At 43.3% G+C, this 23455-nt stretch overlaps 1 protein-coding gene across 1 annotated transcript in view; it reads left to right on the top strand.

The window, feature by feature from the left end:
* The window catches only part of ELP3 (elongator acetyltransferase complex subunit 3), a 109803-nt gene that overhangs the window by 42865 nt on the left and 43483 nt on the right, over positions 1–23455 (top strand). Inside the window, exons 9-11 of the mRNA XM_081944312.1 lie at positions 3062–3188; positions 15370–15563; positions 20735–20825. Coding sequence (XP_081800438.1) covers positions 3062–3188; positions 15370–15563; positions 20735–20825 — 412 coding nt within the window. The remainder of the gene's footprint in view (positions 1–3061; positions 3189–15369; positions 15564–20734; positions 20826–23455) is intronic.

The raw sequence follows: 23455 nt of genomic DNA, 5'->3' as shown, positions 1-23455 counted from the left end.
CTTGCGGCGTTTCATCACCCTTAGCTCCTCGGTAAACCAAGGGGCCAGGGTGGATCGTTGCCGCCGGAGAGGCCGCAAAGGCGCCACCCGGTTCAAGGCCCCGGTAGTCGCATTGTTCCACGCGACCACCAGGTCCTCTACCCAGGGGCAGGTCAGGGTTACAGGAGGTGGCCCAAGCTCCGTCTGGAACCTATCTGGTTCCATCAGGCGCCTGGGGCGGAACCATCTAGTGTTTTCCGGTTCCGCCTCCCCGCAGCGGGAGGTCGCACCAGGGAAGTCAAGTCGGAGGAGTGAGTGATCTGACCATGACAGGGGAGTGATGGTTAAGTCCCCTCCTCCCAGATCACTCAACCACTGGCCAGAGACAAAAACAAGGTCCAAGGTGTGTCCTCCCTCGTGTGTCGGGCCCTGAATCAATTGAGTCAGGTCCATGGCTGTCATGGAAGCCATGAACTCCCGAACCCCCTCGGATGCTTCTCCCACCTTTGGCAGGTTAAAATCCCCCATCACTAAGAGTTTGGGGGTCTCAACCGCCACCGATGCGATCAGCTCGAGGAGTTCAGGCAGGGCCGCTGATGTATAGCGAGGAGCCAGGTATACTATCAGCAGGCCCAACTGTCTCCCAGGGCCCCATTTCACAACAAGGGATTCACACCTGGACGTCTGTGGTACAGTGGACTCCCTCGGCTCTAAATCCTCCCGAATAATCGCTGCTACCCCGCCACCCCTTCCCTGGGCCCGGGGCTGGTGAAATGCTTGGTTGCCTGGTGGGCACATTTCCACGAGGGGTAAACCTCCCTCGTGGCCCAACCAGGTCTCCGTTATTCCCGCGAGGTCCGGCTCCCCCTCCAAAATTAGATCGTGAATGAGGGGGGCCTTATTAACGACGGACCTCGCATTGCATAGCAACAGCCTCAGGCCCTGGGTCTGCAGCTCCTGACCACCTAGAACGCGGGGGTTGTTACGAGCGACCGGGTGTAACCAGCACCCACGGTCTCCCAACCGACTGTGAGTTCTTAATCTGTCCTCGTATCTGCCCCTCCCTACGACCGTTGGAATCAAAGAGCCCTGTATTGGAACGATATCCTCCCCCTCCTCCTCCCTTCCGCTCCTTCTGCTCGCGACCACACCTGGAGACCTGGCTCTCTCATCGCTCCTGACCTGACCCACCCACCCCCCAACCCCTGAACCCCTACCCCAACAAGTTTTTAAAAAACAATTAACTAAAAAAACCCTAAGTCTCCGCTTCCTCCACCTCTCGAGATTAATAAATCCGTCATCAAGGTGGGCCCTCGAAAGGGCGGAGGGCCACACCTGCGAGAGGGGGGACTCTCGCAGTAGGATCAGGTCTGACCTTGAATACATATAATGTTTAAAAAAAAGTTTGTCAGGGCCTAGGGTCTGTGCTGAGATGTTCCGGCCAAAATGCCTTAGTCCAGTGTAATTTGAAAAGCAGGGCTCCAGTGTGAAAGAGAATAGTCCAGTCCTAGATGGGGGTGGTGGTGGTGGTGGTGGTAGGTTGGTCGGATGACAATCGAAAAGTGGGGGCTAGTGGATGTAAATGGTGGATGGCGAGGGGTAGTTGGGCTATAGTTGGTAATGGGCAAGGGGCAGATGGTCAGTCAAGCAGTAAGTCACAGAAGATAGGGAGGAATCCTCCAGGGCGCACGCAGATGGTAATCAGGGGCAGGTTGTTGATAGATAGTCAGCAGGGGGGTAGGTGGGTACAATCAGGAAGGCAGCTGGCAGGAGGTGGATAAGTCCTCTGCCAAGCCTGATGTTCGGGGCCTCCTGGCAGTCCCCAACAAGCCCCCCCCTCCGGTCTCTGAGCAGCCTCCTGAATCGCGGCCCTCCTCCTACCAGGCCATCAGCATTTAATTCCTGTCTTGGCCTGCATCTTCGATCTAGGCACCCAAGCCACCGTTCCAAGCCCCAACACCGCTCCTACCGGCCTCCAGCTTCCTACTCGGCCTACCCATTCAGTCTTCGCCAGCCTCAAAAGTCCCGGCCGGCCTCCAGCCTTCTCATGTTCGGCCTACATGATTTCCACGCCTCTCAAAGTTAGCAGCAGGCCGGGGGATTTGGCGTTCGCCGTTTCCAGCCGTCGCCGCCATCGCTTGGGTCCCCGCCGCTCCAGAGTCGGCCTCTCCACCCACCGCCGCCTCAGGCCACGGTCCCAAGTCACTAGCCTCCAACTCCGGCTCCAACTCCGGCTCCGCCGACACCGGCGTACCTCCGCACACTCCAACCGCCATTTCCCCGCCATACGCCTCTCCTCCAATCACCTCCGATCTCAGACGGCTTCTCAGGACGGCGTCTCCCATCGGCTGCTCACTGGCTCGTTCTTCATGCTTTTCCTCATCGTCTAGCTACCCTGGAAGACCCGCTCGGGTCGTAAAAAGATCCAGGGTAGCTATTTGCTGGACACCCGGTCCCCATGATGGAAAAGGGGACCGGCAGCACTCCTGCTCCCTTGAAAAGAGCCCCGCGGATCTATGGAGCTCTAATGGCAGACCGCCATTCCTCCAGGAAGCTCCTCCTCCCCCCTCTCTCTTGGGAGGGGCCAATCCACAACCACCTGTGCTTAATCATCTTCTGTGAGTCTGCCTACGGAGTTGCTACTTCCGTTTCTCAGCCCTTCTCAATCTAGCATCAGGGACAAACTACCTTTGATCCTCCCCACTGCTCCATGCCTCAGGCGCCTCCTGGTGGCCAACCAGCCTCTCTGGTCCCTGCTCTGAGTCTGAACCCTACATAGGGTCCTCCACATCATCCAGGGCAGACTCATATGGTTCCTCACTATCCGAGTCCATCAGCAGCTCAACCGGATCCTGCTGGGTCACAACAGTTTCCAGGCCTTTCTTTGTTCCATGCTTATTAATTTTTTGGTTATACTGTTCCTTTAATGTTATTTATAGATTTTATGAGTTTTCATAATATTTAGAAGATAAAGGGTTTTGGATACAGATATTCTAAAATGTCTACTCAAGAGGTTTTCATCACAGGGAACATAATTTTTGAATATGTAGATGTAACTTTCTCAACAAATTCCTTATTCCAGGGGCCATACAGTAAAGGCTGTGTGTGAATCGTTCCACTTAGCTAAAGATGCTGGGTTCAAGGTGGTAGCGCATATGATGCCAGATCTTCCCAACATGGGACTTGAGAGAGACATCAACCAGTTTGTGGTAAGAATTTACTCTTTTTTCAATTTCTCTCTGATTATTGCTCCCTTAGACTCATGAGACAATCAGGCTCACTTGCCTGGAGAAGGAGAATAAATAAAGCAACCAATGAAAACTTGATTTTTCCTTTGAGTATCCTTTTATCACCAAGCCTTTTCATCAGACGCTTGACTATTTGACACAAAAACTCATCCTGACTGTATCTTAAAGTCCAATGTTTAGCAAAGCAGTGATGATTACATGGACAAAGAGTCATTACAAAGCTGTGAACTGGTTGAGTAAGCTATGCAGAAATTGGTGTTTAGCAAGATCATAACTGAATCAGAGTTCACTTTAGCAAGAGGGAGAGAAAGAGAGCATAGGTTGGAGACAAAGTAGCATATGTATACCAAGGGTGTTTCCCATAATATTATTATACTATTTCCCAAAATACTAATACAACTGCTCGGGACCATAGGTCCTAAAGAAGCTAAAGGAATATTTCACCAAACATACTGCAGCTTGGCAAATTAATAAATAGTTTACAACTAATACTTTGCAGCACTGGTTTCTATGTCCAGTGGTAATTTAAAAAGCTTGATATTATAAAGATATGATTTAATTCACATATTTTGATAAGCCATTGGTTGCTTATCCAATCTTTGTGGCCAAAGTCTTAATTGTCAGGGTTCAAACAATATACCATTAACCATCAAACAAGAGTCTCCTTGAACCTCAAAATAGGTGGCAAATACATTTGATGATGATGATGAGGATAACAACAAGAAGAAAAACAAATAGCACACTATGCTATCAACTATCATTTAGAGACACTCTATCTAGATTTGCAAAACATGTGATATCAGACAAACCATATCAAGGCTCATACAGTATGTGAACCCAACTGCATTTCATAAATATTGCAATAATTTAACAGGATATCCAATGTTGAAAGATAGTACTACATTACTAGGTATCATTACATTATTACAAGCAGTCAAATGGGTCTAGGACTATTTGGTGTGGCCAGCTCACTGCTGCCAGCTCACCAATACCAAGTTGCCTCTGCCAACTCACTGCCATCAAGTCACTGCAGGACAACTCTACCCCACAATTCGCTGCTGGAGGAAGTCCTAGCCTGATAAGCAAGTGGGTGGGCAGAACAGCAGCAGCAACTGGAGGCTTCCCATTTTCATATCCCTTGCCGCTCTTGGCCATTCAACAGTGGTAGTGTTTGGGCCAGGGGTGGGATTCAGCCAGTTCGGACGGTTCAGGTGAACCGGATGCTAATTTTGCATCTGGTTCGCCGAACCGGTACTTGGAAGGACTGGATGGCTCCACCCACCCTAACCCCTCCCAGGAGTCTCCATTTGGCCCGTTCATCATGCCAGGTGCAGGGCCCGCATGGAAGCTCTGGGAGGGTGAAAAACGGGCCTTTTGGAAGTGCGGAAACGGGCCTGTTTCCAGCCTTCAGAGCCGGGGGGATGCTGTTTTCGCCCTCTCGGAGGCTTGAACAAAGCCCCTGGAGCCTGGGGAAGGTGAAAATGCCCCCCCCCCATACACACACACATACACTGTGGTGCAGGAGGCTGAGTAGGCCATGCCCCCCATGCCCACACTCACCCAGCAACCGGGCAGAGAACCGGTTGGTAAAATTTTTCAATCCCACCCCTGGTTTGGGCCATTTGGCAGTGACTGTGGACGGGGCTGGGGACAAAGAGGCATCAGCAACTGTGCATGTCCCATTTTCACTCACATCCACCACTGCCGAGCTCCGGGATACAATTACAACATTCATTAGTGAATTTGAATTGGCCGTTGTATTTTAATAGGTCACGTGGTTCCATACCTGAAGTGTTTTATTTTATTTCAGCAAAACCTCATTTTAATAGACTAAGTATAGTGCAGGAAGAACCAGAGTAGGTTATCATTTGTGTGATGACATCATCTACATTTTTTACATCAATAAATATACATTCATTTCTGACATCTGCATAATGTAGATATCACATCAATGAAGATGTAAATGACTTATTTGTATCATTCGGATAATTACTTCTTTATGCAAGTAATATAAATCATAGTGGAGATTTGCTTTGCTTTGCTTCATGTGAAGTCTTTCCCATTAAGATCTGATCAAATGAGATTTCATTATATTAAAATGAAGACAAGTTTAAGAAAAGGGATAGTTTGTAGTTAAAAGACCACAAAGCAGCAGATGGAGGAATCCCAAGTGTGCATTTTCCACTTGTATAGAACTTAGTTCAATGCTGTTTTGACAGCATGGGTGATTCATGGACACCCCCCCCCCCTTATATTTCCCCCCCAGGTCACCTCATTTTTCTTGCCTTGCGACAACACACGTGTGCCTTTTATTGCCTAATGTAGTCTTGAAATGCTGGCTGTGTTAAAAACCTCATTAATTTTGGTGAGCAGTTGATTTATGCCAGCTATTAATCTGATCATGTTATAAACTCCCCTGCTGAATCTGAGGCACTTGAAGGGATATGCGTTCCGTTTCTCTAGTTTTCTCTAATTTTGGCCCTATTGATGTTAATTGTTTACAGTAGAAGTTCTGGAACAGTGCTGTGAATTGTGTGTTGTTTATTATTATACTGTAAACAAAAAGATGATTTTGAAATTCTCTCTTCAGGATTTAGAAATCTCAATAGATATTGTAGCAACCCATGGTGCTTGCTAGCAATAGAAAGTCCCGCATGAAATCCTCATGAAATTTAGATATATTTATCTAGCTTTATCAAATACCATAACCTAAGAAGAACCATAATGAATCCGTTTAAGGACCTTTCTAGTCCAGCATTCTCTTTTTGTAGTAGTAATTATGGAAATCTCTAAGAAGAACATGAGTACAATATTCATATTCCCAAAACTGGTAGTAAAAGATTGGCTGACTGTGATATGGGGAAGGGACAATGAAGGTGCATTGCAAAAAAAAAAAAAGTAGCCATTAGTAATCTTATCATTCATGATTTTATTTAAAAGTTTAATTTCCATTGCTAGATTTTTTTGAAAGCGGATTCCATAGTTAACTCTGAAGTTGTGAAAAAGTTTTTTTTCTTTTGTTTAGTATCCTAATCATCAATGATTCCTTTTCATTAAATGACCTAGATTTTCATACAACTTGGATAGCAAATGAAGTGTAATGGGTCAAGTGCTAAACTAAGATAAGGAAAATCCAGGTTCAGATTTCTAATTAGCCATGAAATTCACTCAATTATTTGATCCTAGCATTATCTCAGAGACTAATGAATGTCTTAGGATTGTTATGAGGATAAGACAATCAATCTACAATATATTGAGGTCCAGTAAGAAATGCAGGATAAACAAATAGTAAATATGCTGTTAAAAAATTTATAGTATTCTGCAAGAGAAAGAAGGAATTTCACTTCATCCTGTTTTTCCACACCATAATTAGTGATAGTTACCTCTGCTCATTCCACCCATATTCCCATCTCTTAACTCATGGAGGTATAACTACTTTTCGGTAAATCTAGAACAGCAAGAAATGTCTTCATATTTCAACAACACTTCATAGGCCTTAAGCTATAGGCCTCCAAAAACGTTTAAATAAGCAAATAAAAGGGAATGAACAGAGGAAAGGTATTTTTCCCATTGTTGTTCACACACAGGGAAAATCTCTTAAAAGACTTATAAAACTGACAAACATCCCCTTGAAAACCTGCCATTTTTGCAGAAGGAAAAAAAACTCTTCAAGAGTTTTACCTTTTTACCTTTTCCACTCTTAGATTAGCAGAGGAAAGATACAAGGTGTTTGGCAGCAGTGACTTGAAAAAAATATTTCCAAGAGCTTTATTCCATAAATGCCTGAAATAATAACTTTAATTACAAACAGATTGCAGTCACTTACATGCTGAACAATACAATGCTCTTCTTTCAGCCCTGTGTCTGTCCATCTGTCTGTGCATCTGTCCGTCCATCCATCAGCAGAATGACTCTCCCAAACAAACAAACAAAAGATTGTTTTGACAGGAAAAGCTAACACAACGAAAAGGAGTAATTTGGAAATGGGCTATTGGGGAGGGGGGTAGGGAGATCCCACTGTGCAACCCTATGATCATAATCTCTAGAGCAGCGATGGCGAACCTTTTTTGGCTCGCGTGCCACCAGGGGAGGGAGCGCAGGGGGGCCGTGTGCGGGTGTGCCGCACCCATAATGCAATGCGTGACCCCCCCCAGTGCGCATGCGCGTACAACGTGCGACCACCCCATTTTTACATGCTTTTTTCACCCTCAGGCTCCAGAGGCTTTATAGGAGCCCGGGGCGAAAAGAGCCTCCCCCGCCCCGGACGGTCCCTGAAGCCTCCGGAAGGCCTCCGGGGGGCAGGGGAGGCTCTTTTCGCCCTCCCCATGCTCCTATAAAGCCTCTGGAGCCTGAGGAGGGCGAAAAATGGCTTTTAAAAAGGTGAACGCAGCTGGCCAGCGCGTGCATGCGCGCTGGCTGGCTGACAGGGAAGCACCTCGCGTGCCCTGACAAATGGCTCCGTGTGCCACCTGTGGCACGCGTGCCATAGGTTCGCCATCGCTGCTCTAGAGAGTCCTTTCTTTCCTTTGATAAATAAGCATTTGGGCAGCAAACCACTGAATGTTTTTAGACTCCATGTTTTCTCTTGATGGTAGAGATTATACATTCTTCTAAAATGGAAATATATGACCACCCTGGGTAGTGTCCAAAATATAAGCCACAATTCATCTGACATTGCTAAACCAAGCCAACAACATAAAGTCTTAATAGATTTTCTTTGCTTTTGGTTTAGCATGTCAAGTGAATTGTGGCTTATATCTTAGAATGAGTGAGCCCTAATAGTTATGCCCATGGTCCCCAGCCTTTGCGCCTTAGCAGCCCGGCCGGGGGGGGGCAGAGAGAACCGGTCCATGCAAGCAACAGGCTGCTGTACATATGCGCATGCCACTCAACTTACACAAGCGGTGGGCCAGGACACATTCATGCACACGCAGCTTGACTTGTGCAAGTTGTGTGGCATGTGTACATGCGCTGGCCCACCCTTCGTGCAAGTTGAGCTGCTCACATGGGTGCATGCCATCCTGCTACTCGTGTGGCCTGGTTGCAAATAGGCAATGGCCTGGTAGTCTGTGGTTGGGGGACCCCTGGTTTATACAACATAGCATCATTAAAAAGAACCTGTCTTAGCACATAGTACAGTCCCAACCTTTCCATGCACTATTGCAGTTATGGGACTATATAGAAAGTAAAGTTTGCTGGTTCTTTCTTGTTTTTTTTTTAAAAAAAGCTAAGGCTTGGATTTAAATGACCCAGAATTGTTGATTGAGAAGGGCGTTTAAATTAAGTAAATATATTCCATATAGCATGGAAAATGTATTAATTTTTGTACCAACAGCTAATACTGTTCTGTTCTGATCCATGTGCTCAGATCTCTTATCTTTGACACTCAGTGAATAGCACAAAGGAGACAAACTGTGAACATGTGCTAGGTACATCTGCCTCTGTCATGAACTATGTGGGGCAGCTTTCTATGTTGAAAAAAACCCCTCTGTGAACGACTATAAGCAGTCCGCAATTTTTCTCTTGCACCTTCATTTCTTTTAACAGCTGATGAATGGTAAAAACTGTTCCTCTGCCTTGGGTTGCTTATGACTCATCAACTGAAAATGTGCAGGGCAATTTTGAGAGTTGAATGATAAACCTTTGCTATCCTCCCCTCTGCTCTGCCTTTGGATTAATTGTTGCTGTAACATCACTGACATTTAAAATCTCTGAAATAACTGCAGGGGGAAAAGTCAGCTGTGCAGATTCTCTGGTTCAGAAACTCATATGCCTTTGCAAGGAATCACCCAACTTGTCGACTTGCAAAACATGTGATATCAGACAAACCATATCAAGACTCATACAGTATGTGAACCCAGCAGAGTTAATGTGTAGCAATAGTACACTGTTACTTTAGTAACAGTAAACAGTGTAGTCTAAATGATAGTGAAGAATTCTCAAATAACTATAACCAGATTTAAGACTGTCAATCATGTTCCCCCCAAGCAGCCCTCTTCCCCAGGCTATAGAATCCCTACACTTTCCACATTCCTCTTTACATAAATGTAGGTAAAGCACTAACTTCAACTTGTCCTAACAATTTTTTTTATACAAGCAGTGTCTCAAAATAATGTTAATTCTAGCTTTAAACTTGGGTTTTTTGTTTTCATTTCAAGGATGTACGTGGGTAAGAAATTCTGGTGACAAATCCTTGGTGTTTCCCGTTTTGCATCCACATTTGGATATACATCCTAATGCCCAATGTTTTGATACCGTTTGTTGATGTTTAGAAATGGTAACCTTGGTACCCAGATGATAAGCCACACACTTTATGCTGCTGTTATTTGATGATAGCTCCTGACCTAGGTGGTTTTGAAAAGCAATTTTTAAAAACCAGAAAAGAGGTCTGTTGAGTTACTCTCAATGTAAAGGGCCTCGCTAAATAAAAATCTGGAATGTGAATGAATATCAAGGGGCAAGAATGAGAGAACATGCAGAAACAGCATGTGTTTCAGAGGTGTTTAATTCATCAGTTGGAAATATATTTTCACTACATCGGTGATGGCGAACCTTTTAGACATCGAGTGCCCAAACTGCATATGCACGCATGCCCAAACTGAAAGTTGTGTGTGCGCAAATGCGTGCATGGGCATGCGGACATGTGTGCATATATGCATGGACATGCGTGGAGATACGCAGCAGAGAGCTGAAGGCCAGCTGGCTGGCTGGAGGTGGGCCATCCCAACACTGGCAGGTCAGCTAGAAGTAAGATCTTTTTCTTTGGTCAGTTTCTGTTTCATCGTTTGCAGGGAAACAAGCTCACGAAAGAAACGCCATGGAGATTTGAGCCGGGGCAACGGCGTGCGTGCCAGCTCTGCGTGCCACCTCTGGCATGAATGCCATAGGTTCGCCATCATAGCACTATATCTTCAGTCTGATTAAAACTTTTCTGATAGTTTTATGAGTGGTTGAGTGGTATGATCTCCACAATTTAATCCGTGAAGATTTTGGAAAACTACACAAAACTAGGAACTGTAGAGGAGATGACCCACATACAAATTTGAAACTACCATAATTTTATGGGACCAGGATGCAAAGTGATGGGAACTTTATCACATAGATTGGTGGGATTTTTCTTGTTCTTCTCCAGGCTTAGTTGGAATATTCTGGAAAGGGTGTGCATGGGCTCGCCCGTATGTTTTAACTATATTAAATCTATTGAGGGAGTGGCATTACAATTTTGTAATGCTTCTCTCAAAATGGCATGGAACGATCTTCAGCAATTGCAAAAACTATCCTTTTCAACCGTGATATTCACAGGGGTTTAGGAAGGTGCAGGTTGCTACTCTGGCCCAAAAGGCAGAGCTATCCTGGAATCCCTGTAGTGAAAGGCCTTTCATGCAGGAGACTCAGTTAACCTGTTTTGAGTTTTAGGTCTGATTGAGAAAGATGAGGACTCCCAGATCTGAAATATGCAAATATGCAGATGACCTTGAAACAACAGCAAAGAGTCCAGACAACTCTACATATAGATTTTTCACCTTTTCAGTTTTGACTTTGTTGTAATTGTTGTGTTCTGATTATATTCCCTTCTATGTGTGGGGTTTTTGCTGCTGCTGCTGTTGTTGTTGTTCTTTTGCATTTAAACCAGGGGTGGGTTCTGGCAATCACTACTGCTGGTTCGTTTGCACGCATGCGCAGAAGCAAAAAACAAGCCCGGAGAACCAGTTTGGGGGCATGGCAGGACTGGGTCGCTGCCGGTTCCAGCGACCCAAACCGCCAAACCACTATCGGTTCGGCTGAACCAGTCTGAACCGGTAGGAACCCACCACTGATTTAAACATCTTCTTAATTTCTGAAGATACTGGTGCTATTCTTGGTAGCACATCTGTTCTACCTAAAATCTACAACAAGCATTTTGTGGTGTCTGTTGTATATCTTTGATATAAGCAAGCTTTGATAACATGTTTTTGGCCTCCCTATTCCAACATGTTTCCTGTCTTTCACAGTATTTCTTACGGTAACAAAGTTTCTTCTGTATGCGCTCAGACATATACAGGTAGTCCTCAACTTACAACCCCAATTGGGACTGGAATGTCTGTCACTAAGTGATGAGGTTGTTAAGTGAGTCGCACTGAGTTTATGATCTTTTTTTGACGCAGTTGTTATTCAAATCATGCTCCGCTGAAACAAATCTGCCTTTCCCCGTTGACTTTGCTTGTCAGATACTGTGTTTCCCAAAAAATAAGACGGGGGTCTTATTTTCTTTTGACTCCCGAAACAAGCGCTTGGTCTTATTTTTGGGGAGGTCTTATTATTTTTGAAGTGCAGGAGGCGGCAAGCGTGGTCACCTCATGGGTGCTGTGGTGTGGCAATATTTTCAGGGAGAGCTTATTTTAGTGCTTGTGCTCAAAAGCCCGATTGGACTTATTATCCGGGGAGGTCTTATTTTCAGGGAAACGGGGTAGGTTGAAAATGGAAGTCAGGTGACCTTGAGACACTACAAACATTGTAAATACATGCCAGTTTCCAAATGCTGGAACCACAATCCCGTGACCATGAGGACATTGCAACGGTCATAAGTGCATTGACCGGTCATAAATCGCTTATTAAATGCCGTTGTAACTTTGAGTGATTCTTAAACAAATGGTTGTAAGTCAAGGACTACCTGTATAACGCAAAGGGAATGGAACAAATTGACCACATAGTTTCGTTTGATTTGGAGGGGGCAGACACTCGTTGGGGAAGAAAAGAATTCTAACCTCTAGCAGACTTAGCATAAAGTCTCACAAGAAAGTAAACAGTTTATTACCTCTGTACATGTCAATGTGTCAAGTGGCTGTTTTTACATCCTGGTAGCTTGGAGTCATTCAACAAAAATCAGTCTTGGTTGTTTGATGTATTATTCCAAGGCCCACTGTTCATTATTTTGTCAGGAATTCAGGCATAGATAAGGATGGCTGCATGGTAGAGGCTGAAATTATTGATTCTTTCATCTTCCTGAATGAGGAGCATAACATTAAGCTGTTGCCTGTTATACCTAACCTGTACAATCACCACGCAGGAAAATTCTAGGTCGATGCTAGGCTGATTAGAGCTGAACTCAAAAAATCCAACTCTTTTCAGGGCATGATTATTATTGTTTGTTATTGCTTTCTAGAAGATTTTCTTTAAAAATTAACAAGCACCCTTTTTTACTTGACTATTTTTTTCAGTGTCCTATGTTTCTGTCTCTCAATTCAGAATATATTCTCAGTAACACTGACTTATAGTCAGTTGTGATTAACTAGGTATTGTAGTGAATTTAACTCTTTCATTACATAATCTTTGATCAGTTAGGATCACCCATATTTCATAGAATTCTTTATAGAATTCTTTATTGGCCAGGTGTGATTCGACACACAAGGAATTTGTCTTTGTTGCTTGTGCTGTCAGTGTACATAAGAGAATAAAATACATTCATCAAGAATAGAAAGATACAGCACTTAGTGATCGTCAAGGTTACTAATAAGCTATCAAATCGTACTAGGTCATCCAGAGAAGAGAGTAGTAATTGGAGGGAACTACAGTAGCAACAAAGATAATTTTAATGTGATAGATCAATGTTTCTCAACCTTTGCCACTTTTAAGATGGTTGGGCTTCAACTCCCAGGAATCCACCCATCTGAAAGTGGCCAAGATTGAGGAAACGCTGTGACATATTTTCATATACAGCAGACTACAAATTTTCAAGCTTTTAGGCCCAGTTTGAAATTTTGTGTTGTGTCCTTGATGCCACAAAAATTGTCATAGCAATGGGACAATTTGGGAACACTCTCCTTTTGTTTGTAAGAATGGTTATACATTTTGTATTGAGTGGATAGTTTTAATTCATAGTGCTCTTCTCTGCCTCCTGGCATCCTCCTCTCTCTCCCTCTCTCTATCTCATACACACACACACACACAATCTCTCTCTCTCTCTCTCTCTCACACACACACACACACACACACACACACACACACACACACACACACAGAATTTCCTCTCCTTCTCAGGCTTCTCCACTGCACTACCATTCCCAAACTTTCCAGGTTTATCTGAATCTTTCTTATCATTACTAGCTTCAATTTTTTTAGCTGGACACAGGACACAGTGAAATTCTGACCTGTAGCTGTCGAGCCTATTTTTTCTTAAATTGTTGCTAGTCACGTATTACAGAAAAAATGAAGTTGGGGCTGGTGTCCAAAAATTAGAATTCTACTTTGGAGTACTGTAATTCTAATAACTGGATAAAAAATATCAAGTGGGAGCGTCTATACTGAACCCCTGCACATCGTGTACCTGATCCCCACTTCTGACCCGTGCCTAATCCACCAATATATGGGAGAAAACATTAAATGAAGTACTAGAACTAGCACACTAAAGAGCAACAAATTTAGAAACAATACTTAAAAACCCATCAAAATAAACACTAGCTTGTTTAATGTTTAAAAGTCTGTTGAAGTAAAAGGGTTGGAAGCAGCCCATTGTGGTCTTCTGCAATTTTAACTCCTAACTTTCCCGAAAGCTACCTGCCTGCCTAATCTTCACATAACAACAGGGCAGAGATCCATCCATCTTCTGGAATATTGTCACTTTCTCATCCATTTCAGTTTTTCCTTGTTTGACTGTTTTTGCTAAGTTATTCAGAGTGAGCAGTAAACCAATTCCATAGATATTTATCCTGCCAAAGCAAGATAATCACCTGTTTGTCTGGCCCCTGCAGGAAAAGCTGTAGCTGCACAGCTGAGTAGCCATCCTCTCACAATAATGGGGAAACGGTTTTTTGGCATCCACATTACTAATTTGTACAATTTGCATCCTGCTTATTTATGCTAGCAGGCTTACAAGAGTGTGAGTGAATGAGATCTGTTGATGTCATTAGTGGTAATAATAGTAGAAGGGGAGGGGTTTTTTTGGAAAAGATTAAACTAGGTAGACTTGTGCTGGCAAAATCAGTCTTGACCCTTATAGATTAACTGGCTTGTGTCCTGAAAACCTACGCTGTGGGGGGGGGGATGTACTGAATTTTTTGGGATAAAGTGAACCCTTTGAAACATAACAGTACTGCTTTCTTTGGACCCAAACATTTAAAATATAATATTTTGGAGATCAAAATATACAATTCCATCTCCAGAGGTTTTGTTTAGAAAAAGGCTTTCTTTGCATTGGACTTTAAGCACATTGACTTAGGCAAATGTTATATCCACATGTGGTTTCTCCCAGGTAAGAACAGTAGCTATTACAGGGCTGTTCTCTTTCATTACAGTGTGAAAATTGTTATTGACTAAAGATCTTTCCATCATCCTGGTTCCCATGATTCCAAACCAATGTCTGTCAGATCTACTTGAGGGCTTCCTGTGAAGCATAAATTCCTTCACCTGCTGTTCTTCCATAGCAATTGTTAACTCACATATTTATGTATCTGAACATGGAGGTTTTAGATAATCATTATGAAGAACTGTCAAGCCCGTTGCTCACTGCATTTTTTAAAATCATAATTTAAAGGCATTTTGAGACAGCAGCTATTTCAGTAACTTGCGCATCACATTCTATCCATCCACATTGTGTGAAGAATTGGTCTGTTTGGCACAGAAGAAAAACATAAGACTCCAAACTAGACAGGTTGTGATTGGGGTTGCCATCTTCAACTGTCAAACAACCTTGATAACATTCAACCCATGTTTAAAATCAGCTCACCTTAGGGAGTGCTGCATAGTGCACCGAGGGAGAACTACCTGTCAGTTGTTAAGACAGCTATTTTTAAACACAGGTTTAAAAAGATTTAGTACTCTTCCGAAATAGCATTACATCCATGGTTTACAAATAGCCTTAGGGCCTCTCATGGGTGGTGTGGTACAGCAGGAGGTTCAGCTGGTACGCACACAGAGGAAGGTTTTTTTAGTGTGATGACAGAAAGGCTTCTACTCAATGAGTGCCTCGCCCTGTCACCGAATCACACATCCCTCCGATGCCTATCTACTGGCATGGTAAGGTTTTGTGATGAAATCTTGCTGCTACTGGACCATACAGACTCCCCACTCCCATCTGCCATGTGCCTGTCAGAGTGATGACTTATTGAACTGTCCAGCTGTTGTGAGCCATTGCACTAATCTCTCTTACGTGTTGCTTCTTCTGCAGGAGTTTTTTGAGAATCCTGCCTTTCGCCCAGATGGCATGAAGCTATACCCAACTCTTGTGATCCGTGGCACTGGCCTCTATGAACTCTGGAAAACTGGGAGGTACAAAAGTTATCCTCCAAGCACCCTTGTGGATTTGGTGGCAAGGATTCTTGCCCTCGTGCCTCCCTGGACTCGAGTGTACCGAGTACAAAGGTAACATTTGACTTTCCCATCCTGAGTCTTAATAAAATATGGTAGGGCAACAGTGAGAGAACAAAACAGTTTGATTTCCTCATGCAGCATCTATTTCTGACCCTGTTATACTCTCAGAATAAATGTTTCTGAAAATCGAAATCATTTCACCATCCCTCACTTCCCTGAAAGTAACTGGCAATGTTGCACTTCTTCTGCTCTGTCATTCAAATTCTCATCACAGATATCAAGCCATTTACATGTGATTCAGGATGAATCGACACACCAGGCTAATGTTATGATAATTGTGGCTTGTGCTTGATAGCTCATCTGTGCATAACTACTAGGGTTCATCTCTGATGAGTCACCATACATTGTGGCCACTTGCATCTTAGACAGAAACTTGCAAATGAGCTTTGAAAATAGAAACCACACTGGGAAGGGGTAAGCAGTGATGATCTGTATATATTCAGCAAATGCGGATTGGCCCCTAGGCAATAAGGGATGAAGGACACACACAACAGAAGAGCACTTTGAGCAATAGAATACAATATTAATGTAAAACTACTATGTGGTGAAAGTGTGGATAAATGAGGGAATTTTGTGGAGTAGCTAGGTAGAGGAAAATGTTCAGTTTCTAGAGCAGTGGTTCTCAACCTGTGGGTCGGGACCCCTTTGGGGGTCAAATGACCCTTCCACAGGGGTCACCTAAGACCATCAGAAAACACATATTTTCGATGGTCTTAGGAACTGAGACACCAATTTTATGGTTGGGGTCACCACAACATGAAGAACTGTATTAAAGGGTCGCGGCGTTGGGAAGGTTGAGAACCACTGTTCTAGAGGAAGGATATTGCCGAATTGCAATTGACTGCAACCCAACCAGTGTGATCAGTAACATAAGTTTAGAGGAATAGCAGCCTTAGACTATTCAGAGAGCCACACATTGTCAATTCTTACTCTACTATACATTCGAATGCATATGGCAGCCAGTGACCCAAAAATGGTGTGACTATTTGCATAACTTGTTTTAGCCAAAAGAAGGAATGCATTGCCTTTCTTTAGTTAAGATATCAGCTGATAAACATTTCAGAATATTAACCCAATGTTTGTCACCACTGATTTTCACCTAGTGAGGGAAGGGTATCCCATTTGTAATTGTCAGCACAGAACATTTCTGATAACAGTTGGTCTGCTTAAGGGTGGGAATTAATAAGAAGCAATGTAATTATCAAGTAATTCATCTTTGCCTGTCAGTTGGTCGAAACCATGTTAGGGGACTACCAGGAATGATGGTTTTTTAAAGATATACTGTAGTCTTTGAAAGCTTGCCCACCATTAAAGGAATCAGTGGGGATCTAGACAATCAGAAGAACACTCCATTGATGGTATTGCAGAACATCTTTCCTCAACCTGGTGCTTTCTGGTTGTGTTAGATTATATCTCATAAAATGGCATTAGTAGTGATAGCTTGAAATTCATGGATAGGGAAGCCTCTGCGGTAAAGATTCTCTTATGTTGGATTTATCCAGTCATGGGATTTGAATTTTTTTACTACCAGTTCTGTGGGTGTGGCTTGGTGGGTATGGCAGGGGAAAGATACTGTAAAATCTCTATTCCCTCCCGATCAGCTGGGACTTGGGAAGCAGAGAATAGATGATGGCAGGGCCAGTCAAAGGTGGTATTTACTGGTTCTCTGAACTATTCAAAATTTCTGCTACTGGTTCCCCAGAACTGGTCAGAACCTGCTGAATACCACCTCTGGTTTTATCCCCGCTTCCCTCATAACAGCCGCTCGACACCAGCTAAAATACCAACTTATGTAGTGGTAGAAGGAGAGCTCTACTCTTAAATTTTCATTTGTAATATTGCCATATCCAATAAGCCTTGCCTAACACATGGCTTCTATTTGATGCCTTGCCTTGTTGAAAAAAAATATTAGAAGAATCTTCGGGCAGGTAAACTTCAGCAAATGGACCTGTGACGTCCCAAGTTGTCTTTGCTGCTGGAAAAATCTAGCAAGGACACCTTAAACCTTTGACATCAATGGAGAGAGAGAATGGAGATTTGTCTTTACACTCTTCAAATTTGCCATATTTGCATATGTGTGTATACTCATCTTGAGTCACATCCCCTTCTTAACACAGAAACAAAAATATGTTTCGCAGCAGATGGCCACCCAGGGCCTTCGGGCACGCCAGTACACTGTGTCACTGTTCCAGAGATGATAGACTTGCTCAGTGGATACTGCTATGTAGGCTACGTGCTAGGGTGCAAGAATGGTTTTATTGGCATCCCTGTGGTGAATTGTGCAACAGACTGGCGTTCCCGCAGTATTTGGGTAATTGGAAAGAAGCACAGCTCTCTGATGGCTGCCTATGTTCTAACGTGCCTAGATGGAAATTGCATTCTCCTCCAGTGTATCTTTTAGCTGGAGCAGGGAAGAGCTTATTAACTCTTAACTGTTACTGCCTGAAGACTGTTAATGTCTGTTGACGAGATGAGGTTGTATTTACTCCCAGGGCCCAGCTGAATAAATTAATGAGTGATCTAATTATTACTGTATTCTGGGGGAGAGGCTAGACTAGGTGGTTGATGTAGAAGAGAGCAGGGGGTGAGGGAATTAAGCCCCAGTGTGTCAGCGGGTGGAGAATCTCATCATCAAGCCTCTTTTTCTTCTTACATTCCCAACTTTTGTAGTCCCCAGATCTTTTTTCTTCATTTTCTTTCTAGTAAGAGAGCAGTTTTCAGCCAGACATATGGGAACGTTAAGAGAAAGTTTCAGAAATGCTGCTTTTTTGGCTTTGCTGTCTCTTGTACCTTACCCTCTTACATGTATGCCATGTCTTCCCCATCCCTCTCTCTCAAGTCAATAATCTGGCATGACCCCATAGTTCTCATCTCCAATTTTTTAAAAAAGCCATATGGAGACAGCATAGGCCCAATATAATGTTTATGTCTCTAGTCCATGTTAATTTTCCTGGAAGAGTGAAGTAGGGGTTTCCTACCTCCCACTCTTATATTTATTTATATTTTATATTTCTTAACCATCAATCCCCCCCCATCGTATAATTATATTGCAAAAGTGTAATTCCCTTTAACCCCCCCCCCCCACACACACACAAGAATGGCAATGAATTGGAATATATAATCCACTGTTAGAGTTCACTGGGTGGCCTCTTCTTAATGATTGTAGCATATTCATGTTTTCCTTTTCAATTTTTTCTTTCTGCTATGCCAGTCATCTTTTACTTGATCAAAGCTTATATTAAGATTTCAGCTCAACTTTTTATATTATTTACTATATTTTGCCTTTTCTCCAAAGCAGAATACCCTGGTGGGAAAATATTTTTTCGTCACTTGATCCTTGTGAAGTAAGGTCTTGGACCAAGTATAATACCCAAATGATTAAACAGTGCTATTATCTGGGTCTCTAGCAGCTGTCCAGTTGTTGTGAATTTTTTTGCCTCAAAATATGAAATAATCTTCAACTTTAGGTTAACCAAATTCTTGAATCTCAAACCAGTAAATGGTTGCTAATAATTATGGCAGTTTGATATTTTTATGTCCGGAGGCATGGCCTTTCTAAAATCTAGCTCAGTGTTTCTCAATCTTGGCAACTGTAAGATGTGTGGACTTCAACTCCCAGGATTCTCTGGCCAAGTTTGCCAAAGTTGTGAAACGCTAGTCTAGCTAATGGAGATAAACAATCGGGTAGGATATTTCTACATTTTCTGGAAGCATTTACCATATTTGGATATTTTGGGAACCAAACTTTGATGCAGTGGATCTGTGTTCAAAATCAACAGCACTATTCTTAATATTCATAGTTCAGTTATTGTTGCCAGAGTAAGTCAAAACACAATGTTTGTGGACAGGAAATAGATGGCAACAGAGGAAACAACAGTACCATTCAAGATATTAATGCTTCTCCAAAAGAACAAATGTGTCATATTTGGAATTATCTCACATTTATCTGAATTATTTTAGCAACTAATTTTTTTGCTATGCTTGTTAAGCAAATCATTGTGGTCATTAAACAAATCCAACTCCCCTCATTGACTTTGCTTGTCATATGCCCCCTGGGAGTCATGTGATCCTGGGATTCTGCAACCATTGTAAATACCGTGTTTCCCCGAAAATACGACAGGGTCTTATTTTCTTTTGCACCACAAAATATGGCCGTGGGCTTATTATCAGGGAGGGCTTATTGTTTTGGGGTGGCTGGGTGGCTGCTCCCTTGTGAGCGGACTCCCGAAGAGCCAGGCACAGCCTCAGGGGCGAAGCAGCCATGAGGTAACCACGCTCACGAGCAGCCACCTGGCAAATCCCCTCTTCAGCTGATCAGAGCACCATTCACATACCTAGGGGGTATCACTAAGGCGCCAAGCCATGTGGCGCTCTGCCCACCCCCCAGCTCCCGCGGCTTGGCACATTCGGGATACCCCTAGGTCAGTGCATGGAGCTCTGCCCGGCTGGAGAGGGGATTTGCCAGGTGGCTGCATGTGAGCGTGGTTACCTCATGGCTGCTTCGCCCCTGAGGCTGTGCCCGGCTCTTTGGGAGCCCGCTCGCAAGGGAGCAGCCGCCCAGCAACTCCCCCCTCCGGCCAGGCAGAATGCCACTCCCCAACATAGCGGTATCCCAAAGGCAACAAGCAACGCGAGCGCCTTTCCCCCCCTTCCCGGCTCCCGCGGCTTGGCGCCTTCGGAATACCGCTACCTCGGTGAGCGGTGCTCTGCCTGGCCGGAGGGGGGGGTTGTCCAAGGGGTTTATTTTCGGGGTTAGGCTTATATTTTTGCCTATGCGAAAAATGTGGCAACACGTTAGTTTCGGGACAGGTCGTATTTTGGGGAAAACACGGTACCTGCTAAGTGCCTGTCACCTGAATTCTGATCATGTGACCACAGGGATACTATGACAATCGTTAGCGCGAGGACCTGTCATAAGTCACTTTCAGTGCTGTTGTAACTTTGAATAGTTGTTACATGAATGGTCATAAGTCAAAGCAATAGCAAAGGCAGCAAACTCTTAGTCATGTATCAAGAACAGCACCAGAACAATGCAGGGATGAATTCCTGCTGATTCAACCAAGTAGTAGTAGACAAAAAACTGTTATATTTTATATTTAAAGCATTGATGGTTAATTTTTTGAAGTTATGTTTTTGTTTAATGGAGGGTCTGTTTCTTGCAGAGATATCCCAATGCCTTTAGTCACTTCTGGAGTGGAACATGGCAACTTGAGAGAACTGGCTTTGGCTAGGATGAAGGATTTAGGAACAGAGGTAAAACACATAATTTTATTCTGTATTTAAGTCTACCAGACTTGTATCTATTCTTATCTGTACCAAGAATGATTGCTTTGTTTTGCAAGATCTGCTCAAAGTCACCTGGTAGAGATGGGCAGCATACAAATGTATTAAATAAGTATTTTTCTGCACCCGTAGGTCTGATGCAGCCATAGAGATCCATGAAGAAGGAATAGTTACAAATAGTGAAATCTTTTTTTTTTTTTTGGAAGGGTATATAATAGGCAGCCTGAAGTCCTTTGAAACAATTGGCTCATCACAGATTAGTTGCATTAAGATTGTTATTCTCATCATTGTGATGATGGATAAATATACTCCATCCTGCTGGAGTTTTTTCCCCAAATGTATGGAGGAAACCTACACTTCTGATTTTGGATTTTTCTACCTAAATAAATACCGTATTTTTCGGAGTATATGACGCTCCAAAGTATAAGAGGCATCTAGCTTTTGTGGAGGAAAACAAGGGAAAAATCTGCCTCTGCCTCTCAGGAATTTGCCTCCTTGCAAAAGCTTCTTTTGTTAAGTTGTGTACAACAATAATAAAGTATTCTTTAAAAAATAAGTCTAATAATTTGAACATTCTATAGGCATTTATAGTTATTGACTTACCGTATTTTTCAGAGTATAAGACGCACCAGAGTATAAGATGCACCAAAGTTTTGAAGAGGCAATTTTAAAAAAGGAAAGATTTTGCACTCTGCAAACCTCCAAAAAAACGCAAAAATGGGCCCGTTTTTTTTAAAGGCATGAATAACCCTTAGGAGGCTTGTAGGGCGCTCTGGGTGGGGGGCAAAAATGAGCCAAAACCAGCCCATTTTTTGTGAAAACGGACCCGTTTTTTGTCAAAGAAAGGGCATGGATAGCCTTTAGGAAGCTTATAGAGTGCTCCTGGGGGCTGGGGCAAAATTGAGCAAAAATGGCCCCTTTTTTGCTCATTTCTTCCCTCCCCTGCCCCCCAGGAACTCTCTGAAAGTTTCCTACAAGCTATGCACGGCCATTTTGGTGATGGGGGTGGGGTTTCAGGAGGCAAAAAATGCTGTACTCAGTGTATAAGACACATCCAGATTTTCAGCCTCTTTTTTTGAGGGAAAAAGGTGCATCTTATACTCTGAAAAATACGGTACCTCCTTTCAGCAAACAAGCTGATTAGCGCAAGAAAAAAATATCTGCCTCCCAGCAATTTGCCTAGTGCAGCAAACAGCAAGTTTCACTTTCATTTTCAGCATGGGCCTCCCGATCATCAGCTGCTTCAGGCTGCAGGGGTTGCCATGGCTCCCCGTTTTCTGCAAGGAGGTAAATTGCTTGGAGGCAGAGGCCAAAGAGTTGGGGTCGGTGGGTGGGTGGGGCTAAATTCAGTGTATAAGACACACCCAAATTTTCACCCTCTTAAGGGGGAAAAAGGTGTGTCTTATACTCCAAAAAATGCGGTAATCCTTATTCGTATAAGGGTGTGTGTAAAGGGGACAGTATCAGGATTCCTCATGAATACCCTTAAAGAATAGTTCATCTTACATATGAAAAGGCCTGTTTAGAATCAGCCAAACACAGAACCTGAAGTAAATGTGGGAATTTTAATCTGCGGTAGCCACAACCTTTGTGTGGACGCATATGCTTGAATGCACAATTCCATTTGCACAAGTGGCGGGCACTCGTGCCCGTGTGAAGCTTCTTTTGTGAGCTTACACAAATAGAATTTCACATGCGTGGAAGAGTGATTGTTACTCGTGCAAATGGAGCTGTGTGCACAAGTATGTGTGCCTGCTGTTTGCATGGCCCAGTTCTAAACAGGCTAGGCAATGCCAGCGGGCGACACCGAGGAGTAGGGCCTTCTCTGTGATGGGCCAAACCCTCTGGAATGACCTCCCCCCCGACATTAGAACCACTTCTGACCTCCGCTCCTTCCGGCAAAAACTGAAGACCCACCTGTTCCGACTAGCAGGCCTGGCATAATTCAACTGTCCCTCCTGGCAAATGTATTATATCTGGTTATTTTAGGGGTTTTTTAATTTACTGTATTTGTTTTTAGGGGTTTGAATTTATTTTATATCTGCTTTGTACAGTTCTTTTAACTACATTTTAACCTCCTCCATGTCAATTGTCAACTGTACATATTTAATTTAATTTTATTGTATCCTGTTATATTTTGTATGAACTGTACACCGCCCCGAGTCCCTTGCGGGAGAGGGGGCGGTCTAGAAGCATTAAATATTATTATTATTACAGCCCAGTACTGAGCTGGGGCTCTGGGGTTGGGGACCCCTGATATAGCTGGTTTATAAAAAGCTATTCTGTGTTTGCAGATATATTAAAACAAAACCAGTCTTGTCTAAAGTTCTCCTATTTACATTAGATGGCTTTTCTTTACAGCTTGAGCTGTACAAATACAATTTATAATCTCTTAGGACTAAAGGGATTTGGGTGAAGTGCCACCAAATGTATTTGTTCATGGAAAAAGGCTTTTAAAATGTTTTTTTCCCCTTGTTAAGCAAAGCTCATTGTTCCTTGTTCTCCCTTGGTGTATTTAATGTATTTATATAAGATAGAAATAAATAATCATTTGGACCAAAAGTACATTTGGAACATTGAGAGCATATGGTGGATGCATC

This window comes from Natrix helvetica (genome assembly GCF_964273705.1).
Source record: "Natrix helvetica genome assembly, chromosome: 2".
NCBI lineage: Eukaryota > Metazoa > Chordata > Lepidosauria > Squamata > Natricidae > Natrix > Natrix helvetica.
Note: the sequence above shows the minus strand (reverse complement) of the source record. Positions and strands in the feature narration are given on the sequence as shown.